A 12,257-nucleotide genomic window follows, 5' to 3' on the forward strand; every position below is an offset into this window, starting at 1 on the left:
AGTTTTTCCTGTTGATCAGTGTTTTAAAAAAAAAGCCAAATTAAATCAGTTAATCGATGTTGTAAAACAATACAACATGAAAACTTCCAAGAGGGTGAATACTCTATATTTCTAAATAAACACAGGAGAACAGGGTTAATAGGAATAATAAATCAGTCAAGATGGAATGTGGAGCAGACTCAATGGGCTAAATGGCCTAATTCTGCTCCTATGTCTTATGGTCTTATGACGCCAAATTAAGTTGAACCTATGAACTAAACTACATCCCTCCCTCTTCCCCTGCACGTTCAGGCAGCATTTTTGCCCCAGTTTTTTTTTAATTCTTTTAAGGGCTTTGGAAGCTGAGCCAGTAATAATCACCCATCCCCTAATTGCCCTTGAGAAAGTCAAGTCAAGTCACTTTTTATTGTCATTTTGACCATAACTGCTGGTATAGTACTTAGTAAAAACGAGACAATGTTTTTCAGGACCATGGTGCTACATGAAACAGTACAAAAACTACACTGAGCTAGGTAAAATCAACACAGAAAAAAAACTACACTAGACTACAGACCTACCCAGGACTGCATAAAGCGCACAAAAACAGTGCAAGCATTACAATAAATAATAAACAAGACAGTAGAGGGCAGTAAATTGGTGTCAGTCCAGGCTCTGGGTATTGAGGAGTCTGATGGCTTGGGGGGGAAGAAACTGTTACATAGTCTGGTTGTGAGAGACTGAATGCTTCGGAGCCTTTTCCCAGATGGCAGGAGGGAGAAGAGATTGTATGAGGGGTGTGTGGGGTGCTTCATAATGCTATTTGATTTGCAGATGCAGAGTGTAGTGTAACTGTCTGCAATAGCAGGAAGGGAGACCCCGATGATCTTCTCAGCTGACCTCACTATCCGCTGCAGGGTCTTACAATCTGAGATGGTGCAATTTCCGAACCAGGTAGTGATGCAGCTGCTCAAGATGCTCTCAATACAACCCCTGCAGAATGTGATGAGGATGGGGGGGTGGGAGATGGACTTTCCTCAGCCTTCGCAGAAAGTAGAGACACTGCTGGGCTTTGTTTGCTATGGAGCTGGTGTTGAGGGACCAGGTGAGATTGTCCGCCAGGTGAACCCCAAGAAATTTGGTGCTCTTAACAATCTCTACTGAGAAGCTGTCGATGTACAGCGGGGAGTGGTCACTCTGTGCCCTCCTGAAGTCAACAACCTTTTTTGTTTTGTTCACATTCAGAAGCAGGTTGTTGGCTCTGCACCAGTCCATTAGCCGCTGCACCACCTCTCTGTATGCTAACTCGTCATTCTTGCTGATGAGACCCACCACAGTCATGTCATCGGCAAACTTAATGATGTGGTTCGAGCTGTGTCTTGCAGCACAGTCAAGGGTCAGCAGAGTGAACAGCAGTGGACTGAGCACACAGCTCTGAGGGGTCCCCGTGCTCAGTGTGATGGTGTTGGAGATGCTGCTCCTGATCCGGACTGACTTAGGTCTCCCAGTCAGGAAGTCTAGGATCCAGTTGCAGAGGAGGTGTTCAGGCCCAGTAGGCTCGACTTTCCAATCAGTTTCTGAGGGATGATTGTGTTGAATGCTGAACTGAAGTCTATGAACAGCATTTGAACATACATGTCTTTTTTGTCCAGGTGGAGGGTGATGGCAATGGCATCATCTGTTGAGCAGTTGGGACAGTACATGAACTGCATGGGGTCCAATGAGGGGGGCAGCAGTGTCTTGATATGTCTCATGATGAGCCTCTCGAAACACTTCATCATGATGGATGTGAGATGGACGGTAGTCATTGAGGCAGGACACTGAAGACTTCTTCGGCACAGGGACGATGGTGGCGGCCTTGAAATCATTGGAACAATGGCACTGCTCAGGGAGACGTTGAAGGTGTCAGTGAGAACATCTGCTAGTTGGTCTGCACGTCCTCTAAGGACTCTACCAGGGATGTTGTCTGGTCCAGCAGCCTTCCATGGGTTGACCCTGCACAGAGTTCTTCTCGCATTGGCCACGGTGAGACATAGCACCTGGTCATTTAGAGGAGGGGTGGACTTCCTCACCACCACGTCATTTTCCGCCTCAAAATGAGCGTTCAGCACATCTGGGAGGGAGGCATCACCCATACAGTCAGGTGATGTTGTGAAGGGTGAGCTGTCTTCTTCAGCCACAGCAATCCTTGGGTGCAGATTTTTTTTATTTCGAGATATAGCACAGTAACAGATCCTTCTGGCCCAAACAGCCCTACCACCCAGTTACACCCATTTGACCAATTAACCTACTAGCCAGTTTGTCTTTGTAACTTGGGAGGAAACTGGAGCACCCAGAAGAAATCCATGCAGTCACAGGGAGAAGATACAGACTTCTAACAGACATTGTCGGAATTCAACCCAGGTCACTGGCACTCACTCACAGTACTGTACCCAGTCAGGATGGTATGTGGCTTGGAGGGCGGTGTTGTCCTTGTCCTTCCAGTGGGTTGAGGTGGTGCTGCTGCTACTGTTCGGTTCTTGGGAAGGAGGGGAGTTCATGCATTTCCCCAAGCTATTAGCTGATGTGATCTATCAGCTCTTTACCCCACAAACACAAGTTAATCCTAGGGTTAGCATAACACTTTACAGCACCAGTGATCAGGGTTCGTTTCTTGCTGCTGTCTCTAAGGAGTTTGTACATTCTCCACAATACTATGTGGGTTTCCTCCCACATTCCAAAGATGTTAGGGTTAGTAAATTTTGGGCAAGCTATGTTGGCTCTGAAAGTGTGGTGACACTTGTGGGCTACCCACTTCCTCCCAGCACATCCTCGGACTGTGCTGACTGTTGATGCAAACAACACATTTCACTGCATGTTTTGATGTACTTGTGACAGATCTTTGAGGTAACCTTTGACTTTAATACTCATGGTAAGTGGTTGTTGCAGTATTTAAATAGGTAAATTCTCCACGTGACAGGTAACTCAACTGTAGAGTCATGGAAGGCCACAGGTCAACTCCAAAGTGTGGTAAACGAGTTAATCAGATTATGAAAGGGCTTGGCCCAGTTTTTTGATCCTGAACCTTGCCCTGTGATCACTATTTAAAGAGAGGTGAGATCGGCCCAGGTGTCTGTTCCTGAACCTTGAACAATGACCATTGGGTTTAAGAGAGATTGGCCAGGGTTACTGCTTCCCATCGCTGCCCCGGTAACCTTGGGTTAGAGAGAGAGGGGGTAATCAGCCAGAGTTCCTGCTCCCCATTGCTGCCCAGTGACCCTGGGATTAGAGGAGAGAGAGGGGAGTAATCAGCCAGGGTTTCTACTCCTGATCACTAGCCAAGTTAAAAGGACTCCATCCAGTTCCTTCAGATAATTCATTCAAAATATAATTGTACTGTTAACATCAGCTGAGATTAAATAGCTTTATTAATATTTTTGAGATTTTCATTGCTGATTTAATACAAGATTATTACATCCAGCAAACTGCAACTATCCTTGACTGTCCTGCACCAAAAGTTAAAATATGGCTGACCTTAACCTTTTTGCTTATTCATGTTTGTCTTTCAGTGACCTGTAACAAATTTCTCCACTCATTTCAGTACCCAAGCGAGTAGTATTTACTCAACAGACATCCCCCTCCTCTAGTAGGATGCATTGTTTATCTAATGGTTTAATATCCTTGATTGTTGAGTTACACCTGAGAAAATAGCTTGCTGTGAAGCAGAATGCAGGAGCTCTGCAGTATAAACTACCTAATGATTTGAGGCTGTCAGTTGGGCTCAGCAAACTGACCTTCATCCTCTGCAGTAAAATGAGGCATGATGTGTTATGTTAAATGCAAAGCACTCGGGTCTCTCGTTGACCTTTCCATCCCGGCAGCTGGTTCACTGTGTCCGCTGTGCTGAAGGGAGAGGAGCTGTGTTAGTGACTCAGTGTGGGAGTCTTCACAGTGAGCCTCTCTAAGCTGGCTCCTCCAGCTTTATTCAAAGTCTAAAGTAATTTTTATTATCAGAGTACATATATGTCGTCACATACAATCTTGAGATTCATTCTCCGGGCATACTTAACAAATCTTTAGAATAATAACTATAACAGGATCATTGAAAAATCAAGCAGAATGCAGAAGAAAACAAACTCTGCAAAAGCAAATGTATATAAATAGCAATAAATAACATGAAATAACAAGTAAAGAGTCCTTAAAGTGAGATTATTGGTTGTGGGAATGTTCAAAGGATGAGCAAGTGAGTGTAGTTAAACCCTTTTGTTCAAGAGCCTCTTCCTCAAACAGTGGTAAGGCCAAATTACATCACTGTGGCAAGCCCCTCAGCTCAACGTTTGCAGTACGTGAAGAGGTACATGATCTCCATGTTACTGAGTTGCCAGTGTACTGGGTGGGCTGACTACATGTAGACACCTCATTTACACCCATCCTTATTGCAGCAGGAATAAGCTGGAGGAACCCAACAGGTCAGGTAACATCTGCAGAGGGAAGCAGACAGTCAACCTTTCTGATCTGGACCCTTCAGTAGTCTAGATAAAGGCTCTCAGCCTGAAAGATGAATCCGAGTCACTGACACGTATCATGAAACTTGTTGTTTTGCGGCAGCAGTACAATACATAAAATATACGGTAAGTTACAAAAATAAATATAAAACATAAAAGAAAAAGAAAGCAAAATAGCAGTGTTCGTGGACTGTTCAGAAATCTGATGATGGAGGGGAAGAAATGTTCCTAAAATGTAGAATGTTTGTCTTCCGGCTCCTGTACCACCTCCCTGATGGTAGCAGTGAGAAAGGCCGTGTATCGGGTGGTGAGGGTCCTTAATGATGGACGCTACCTTCTTGAGGCACTGCCTTTTGAAGATGTCCTTGATGTTGGGGAGGCTAGTGCCCATGGTGGAGCTGGCTGTGTCTACAACCTTCTGCAGCTTTTTCTGATCCTGTGCAGTGGTGTCTACATACCAAACTGTGATGCAACCAGTCAAAATGATCTCCACTGTGCATCTGTAGTTATTTGCTAGTCTTTGGGGATAGACTAAAACTCCTTAAACTCCGAATGGAATATAGCTGCTGGTGTGCCTCCTTTGTAATTGCATCAATATGTTGGGTCCTTCTTGCTGTCCTTAGGCCCTTTTGCAAACATGAAACATTTCCCTCCGCTGATCCTGACTCACTGAGTTCTTCCAGCATCTTGTTTGTCATCCACATTCCAGCACCTGCAGTCTCTTGTGACCCCATTCAGGCACTGAGGCCAGATATTCTTCACTAAAGGGACACCATCACTGTTTGCACAACAGCAGCTCATGCAGTCTCGGGGCACAGGGCGGGGCCTGGCAGTAAGCACTGACATTATCAGTATTACGTAAATTTGTACTGTATTACGTAATCAGTATTACGTAAATTTACGTAGTATCTGTATTATGTAAATTTATTCACAGCATGGAGTTGAAGGTGCCAGCAGAAGAACAAAGGTTCAAAGGTCCCAATTTAATGACAGAGAAACGTATACAATATACATCCTGAAATGCTTTTTCTTTGCAAACGTCCATTGAAACAGAGGAGTGCCCCAAAGAGTGAATGCAAGAACCCCGAAGTACCCCCCAGCTCTCCTCCCTCCCGCATGTAAGCAGGAGGGAGCAACAACCCCTCCCCCCCACCGGCAAAGAAACAGCAAGCATCAGCACTGTCACCGAGTACTCAGTGTGAGCAAAGACACAGACTTGCAGTTACCCCAAAGACTTCACATTTCACCCAGCATTCGACATACAGGTGTCCCCCACTTCACTTTTACATTAGTGACCTGTTTCGCATTACAAAGAGGATTTTCGCTTTTACAAAAAATTTTCCCATATAAGTTAATGGTTGTTCACTTTACGCCATTTTGGCTTAAGAAAGGTTTCATAGGAATGCTCTACCTTTGTAGGGGGGGGCACCTGTACCGCAGATTCATTCGCCCTCCCTCTCTCTCCCTCCCTCTCTCTCTCCCCCTCCCCCCTCTCCCTAATAAGGGAGAAAAAGCTGTCTCCATTTTCCCAGCAAGTGGGGAGCCATAACAAACAACTCGCTGGTTTACAATGACAAAAGTCCATTATGTCACTTTTTTCGAGCTCTGTGCCTGAAGATTGCAAAGATCAAAGCCCCGAGATCCTAGGCTTCTGAATTCGAGCCGGACTCTCAGGCCGAACCCTTGGCGTGCCAAACAACTGCCAGTCCTGAAACCCCACAAAGAACCAAAGTCAACTCCAGGTCAGGGTCTTCAAAAGAACCCTGAAAGGAAAAAATAAAGATATTAAAGATGGAAGTAGAGCAAACAAAGGAGTCACCATTTAGTGACATCTTAATTTCACTCTGCCAAAATGGGATTGATGCAGACTTAGAGTAGCAGAGTGGTTGATGGTTGAGGTTTGGGCTGAAGAATCTTTTTTGTGCTTTATAATTCCCAGGGGACCATTGAACCTCTCTTCCTCCCCCCCCCCCCCGCCCCATTTGCAACAGTACCTTAACTTGATGGCCCATGATGTTGTGCCGACTTTTTAACCCTACTCTAAGATCAATGCCACATACCTCTCCATTTTTCCTGTCGTTCATGTGCCCTTCTAAGAATCTCTTAAATGCCTTTAATGTAATGGTGCCTCTGTAACATTGCGGTTAGCACGACACTATTACAGCTTGAGGTATCAGAGTCCAGAGTTCAATTCTGACATGATCTGCAAGGAGTGTGTACATCCTCCCTGTGGAATGCTTTGGTTTTCTCTGGGTGCTCCGGTTTCCTCCCAAGGGTGCAAAGAGGTATCAGTTAGTAGGTTAAATTGGTCATTGTAAATTGTCCTGTGATTAGGTGGGGGTTAACTGTGGGTTGCTTGCCAGCGCAGATCAAAGAGCTAGAGGGACTATTCCACACTGTATGTCAATAAATAAATGTCTGCCTGGCAGTACATTCCACACACCCATCACTTTCTGTGTAGAAAAGGCCTACTTCTGATATCACCCCCATACTTTGCGCCAGTCATCTTAAAATTATTCCCCTTCATATTAACCACTTCCACCTTGGGAAAAAGGCTCTGGCTGTCCATTCAATCTATGCCTCATACAAACTGAAGGAACTCAATGAGTCAGGCAGTATCTATGGAGGGAAGTAGACAGTTAGGGTTTTGGTTAGGTTGCCTTGATCTGGATGATTTCTTGAGTCTCCACCTTCAGACAGGAGCCACTTGTACATTAAGCAAGTAACAATATTTGTGTTACTGTATTGGCGTGTGTGTTCATGTGACTAACATACAATTTCTCCTATGTTCTTTTAGCTGTACAAGAAGCCTGATGTCCCTCTTTATAAGAAAATTCGATCAAGTAAGACATCTTTCATTTCATTTTATTATATATTTCATTTATAAATGATTTATCTTCATATCTACATTTACTCTGTGCCTTTGTAAGTTAACCTGGCCACTGAAGTTGCTGCTGCATTACATGCTGGCATGTTTATAAGTGGTGCCTTCCAGAGTGCACTGAGGTTTTTGTGACTAGACTGGGGCAGTCAGTAAAATCCAGAAATCATTTTCAGAGGAGCACCTTCCCAGTTATGGCACCACACTGGGAACACTCCTGAATTCTTGCCAGATGAATCTCCTCCTATCCAGAGCAACACCACTTGCCACACCCTTAGTGGCCACAACCTTCCACCTTGCTCTTGCCTCGGAGCCCCCTAGACTGGGGGGTGGTGTTGGAATTATATAAGCCTCCATTATAGCTGCTGCATTCTGCTGGAAGTTCCATTGTGAGCTTTCAGTGAGAACAGCATGGGGCTCAGATGAGATTTCTCTCCCTTCCATCTCCTGAGGTGAGTGAACTATGGGCCATCAGACCCTTTTGGAGATGAGCACCAGTAATTTCTGTGTGGGAGCACAGGACAGCTGAGACTGGGCATTAGCTGTAAACTGGGATCAGCAGCAAGGGTTGGGTTGGGGGAACCTGTCTATGAGAGAATGTTGGGGGGGGTGTTGGAAGCTGGAGGAATCTCAGCTGTCATCAAGCTTTAGTGCTCAAACTTAGACAGAAAGCTGACTGGGATGTTCTGAACTAAACCAAGCTTCTGTAGTTGAAGTTGCAAAATATACAGATGGAGCAGAATTATAAAATTCAAGGGCTGGATGGGAACCTCTTGAGGCTTGTAATCAAGGATGAACATTATTCACCCTATACATTTACATTTCCTCTGTGTTGGTCAGAGCACAACATACAATATAGATGATATAGATAATTCAATAAAAAAGGATAGTGAGGGATAAGCAAAAGGATAGTGAGGGATAAAATTGGTCCCTTAGAGAATCAGAGTGGACAGCTATGTGTGGTGCCAAAAGAGATGGGGGAGATTTTGAACAATTTCTTTTCTTCGGTATTCACTAAGGAGAAGGATATTGAATCGTGTAAGGTAAGGGAAACAAGTAGGGAAGTTATGGAAATTGTAACAATTAAAGAGGAGGACGTACTGGTGGTTTTAAGGAATATAAAAGTGGATAAATCTCCAGGTCCTGACAGGATATTCCCTAAGACCTTGAGGGAGGTTAATGTAGAAATAGCAGGGGCTCTGACAGAAATATTTCAAATGTCATTAGAAACAGGGATGGTGCCGGAGGATTGGCTTATTGCTCATGTGGTTCCATTGTTTAAAAGGGGTTCTAAGAGTAAATCTAGCAATTATAGGCCTACACGAGGAAAACTGCAGATGCTGGAAATTCAAACACACACAAAATGCTGGTGGAACACAGCAGGCCAGGCAGCATTTATAAGGTTCTATAAACATCTATGCTGCCTGGCCTAATTATAGGCCTGTCAGTTTGACATCAGTGGTGGGTAAATTAATGTAAAGTATTCTTAGAGATGGTATATATAATTATCTGGATAGACAGGGTCTAATTAGGAACAGTCAACATGGATTTGTGCATGGAAGGTCATGTTTGACAAATCTTACTGAATTTTTTGAAGAGGTTACAAGGAAAGTTGATGACGGTAAAGCAGTGGATGTTGTCTGTATGGACTTCAGTAAGGCCTTTGACAAGATTCCGCACGGAAGGTTAGTTAGGAAGGTTCAATCATTAGGTATTAATATTGAAGTAGTAAAATGGATTCAACAGTGGCTGGATGGGAGATGCCAGAGAGTAGTGGTGGATAACTGTTTGTCAGGTTGGAGGCCGGTGACTAGTGGTGTGCCTCAGGGATCTGTACTGGGTCCAATGTTGTTTGTCATATACATGTTTGTACATTAATTATCTGGATGATGGAGTGGTAAATTGGATTAGTAAGTATGCAGATGATACTAAGGTAAGTGGTGTGGATAATGAAGTAGGTTTTCAAAGTTTGCAGAGAGATTTAGGCCAGTTAGAAGAGTAGGCTGAACAATGGCAGATGGAGTTTAGTGCTGATAAGTGTGAGGTGCTACATTTTGGTAGGAATAATCCAAATAGAACATGCATGGTAAATGGTAGGGCATTGAAGAATGCAGTAGAACAGAGTGATCTAGGAATAATGGTGCATAGTTCCCTGAAGGTGGAATCTCATGTGGATAGGGTGGTGAAGAAAGCTTTTGGTATGTTGGCCTTTATAAATCAGAGCATTGAGTATAGGAGTTGGGATGTAATGTTAAAATTGTACAAGGCATTGGTAAGGCCGAATTTGGAGTATCGTGTACAGTTCTAGTCACCAAATTATAGGAAAGATGTCAACAACATAGAGAGAGTACAGAGAAGATTTACTGTAATGTTACTTGGGTTTCAGCACCTAAATTACAGGGAAAGATTGAACAAGTTAGGTCTTTATTCTTTGGAACATAGAAGGTTGAGGGGGGACTTGATAGAGGTATTTTAAATTATGAGGGGGATAGACAGAGTTGACGTGGGTAAGCTTTTTCCATTGAAAGTAGGGGAGATTCAAACAAGAGGACATGAGAGTTAGGGGGCAGAAGTTTAAGGGAAACACGAGGGGGTTTTTCTTTACTCAGAGAGTGGTAGCTGTGTGGAACGAGCTTCCAGTAGAAGTGGTAGAGGCAGGTTCGGTATTGTCATTTAAAGTAAAATTGGATAGGTATATGGACAGGAAAGGAATGGAGGATTATAGGCTGAGTGCGGGTCAGTGGGACTAGGTGAGAGTAAGCATTCGGCACGATTCCTGGTCTCCCTCAGAGGAATAAACGCTGGTGGTTTGATTCAACTTTATTATCGGATGATAATTTTCTAAAATTTATTAAGGATCAGATAACCTTTTATCTTAACACTAATACATCACCTGAAGTGTCATCCCAGATTGTATGGGATACCATGAAAGCATATCTGAGGGGTCCAATAACCTCTTACACAGCAAATCTCAACAGAAGATCCTGTGCAGATCGATTAGACCTCATTAACCAGATTAAAGAATTGGATCAACTGTATGCTCAAACTAAGAACCCTGAACTATACAAGAAGCGTGTTGAACTCAAAACTAAATTTAATCTTCTGTCTACTCAACCTGTCGAATGCCAACTTCTCGAAAGCAAGAGTCGCTTTTACATTCATGGGGCTAAGTCTGGTAAATTTCTAGCCAGTCAGCTGAGGCGTTCCAAAGCCAAACAACATATTACAAAGATCCGGAAGGAGAACGGAGACTTTACATCGGATCATTTAGAAATTAATGACACATTTAAAAATTTTTATTCTCGGCTTTATTCCTCTGAATCTTTGAATGACAATATCTCTGTTGATCAATTTTTTAAGAATCTGAATATTCCTTTACTTTCATCTGATTTTAAAGCCAAACTTAATGCGCCGATATCATCAGAAGAAAAATATTTTGCAATTTCTGCACTGTCCTCAGAGAAATCTCCTGGACCTGATGGGTTCCCTGTAGAAGTTTATAAATCATTCTCTTCACTTCTTTCTCCTCAGTTACTTTCAGTATTATCTGACTCGTTTAATTATGGCAAATTGCCACCCTCTTTCAATGAGGCATCTATTATTCTTCTATTAGTGTCCCTTGTATAGGCCGATTTCTTTGCTCAATGTTGATGTAAAGATCTTAGCTAAAGTTTTGGCTTATAGATTAGAAACCGTCATTCCCTCCATTATCTCTGATGACCAATCAGGTTTTATTAAAAACCATCTCCCTTTTTTTAACATTCGGCGTTTATTTAATATTTTATACTCACCTCCAACTATACATTCGCGTTTCATCTCCCTTTTTTTAACATTCGGCGTTTATTTAATATTTTATACTCACCTCCTGAATGTATTATTTCCCTCGGTGAGGAGAAAGCATTTGATCATATAGAGTGGAACTACCTTTTTGCAGTCTTAGAAAAAATTGACCTCGGTCGAAGTTTCATCTCTTGGATCAATTTGCTGTACCTGTGTCCTACTGCTTCTGTTTTAACTAATTTTCAGAAATCCCAGGTATTTAATCTCAAACGTAGCACCCGTCAGGGATGCCCTTTAAGTCCCTTTCTCTTTGATTTGGCTTTAGAATCTTTGGCAATAGCATTTCGAAATTGTCCTGAATTGACCGGGATTTGGGGAGGGGGTGCTGAGCATAAAGTTTCTCTTTATGCTCTCAAATCCGTCTACATCTTTACCTCCAATGTTTTCACTTCTTGACCAGTTTAGCCAGATCTCTGGCTATAAACTTAATTTACATAAGAGTGAACTTTTCCCAATTAATAAAGAAGCACAAGAATTAACATTTTGTGATCTCCCTTTTAAAGTAGTCCATAATCAATTTACTTATCTTGGAATTAAAGTCACAAGGAAGTTTAAAGATCTCTTTCATGAAAACTTTGCCAATCTTTCATATGCTATAAAACAGAGTCTGGTACAATGGTCACCTCAATCTATGTCTTTGGTAGGTCGTATTAATGTTGTTAAAATGTATGTTCTCCCCAAATTTTTATACTTATTTCAATCTATCCCAATTTTTATTCCTAAATCTTTTTTTGATTCCTTAGACTCTATTATTTTTTCATATCTGGAAGAATAAGCGCTCTAGAATTAATAAAATCCATCTCCAAAAATCTAAAAAAGAGGGTGGCATGGCTTTACCTAACTTTCGTTTATATTATTGGGCAGCTAATATACATTGTGCTACCTTTTGGTCTTTCTTCCATGGCCAACCTGAGTGCCCTAATTGGGCGGCAGTGGAGTTGAGCTCCAGTAAAGAATTATCTATCTCTGCACTTCTTGGCTCTGCACTCCCTGTCCAGATTAATAGCTAATCCTTTTGTTAGACACACTTTGCGTATATGGGCTCAGTTTAGGAAATGCTATGGTTTCCATGGTTT

At 42.7% G+C, this 12,257-nt stretch overlaps 1 protein-coding gene across 2 annotated transcripts in view; it reads left to right on the forward strand.

Annotated features, from left to right (window-relative positions):
• Nucleotides 1-12,257, forward strand: part of ash1l (ash1 (absent, small, or homeotic)-like (Drosophila)) — a 374,764-nt gene that overhangs the window by 292,937 nt on the left and 69,570 nt on the right. For both annotated transcript variants that reach the window (XM_059980070.1, XM_059980071.1), the window contains one exon: nt 7,258-7,303. In XM_059980070.1, the coding sequence (XP_059836053.1) occupies nt 7,258-7,303 (46 nt within the window). The remainder of the gene's footprint in view (nt 1-7,257; nt 7,304-12,257) is intronic.

Source organism: Hypanus sabinus, chromosome 9 (assembly GCF_030144855.1).
Source record: "Hypanus sabinus isolate sHypSab1 chromosome 9, sHypSab1.hap1, whole genome shotgun sequence".
NCBI lineage: Eukaryota > Metazoa > Chordata > Chondrichthyes > Myliobatiformes > Dasyatidae > Hypanus > Hypanus sabinus.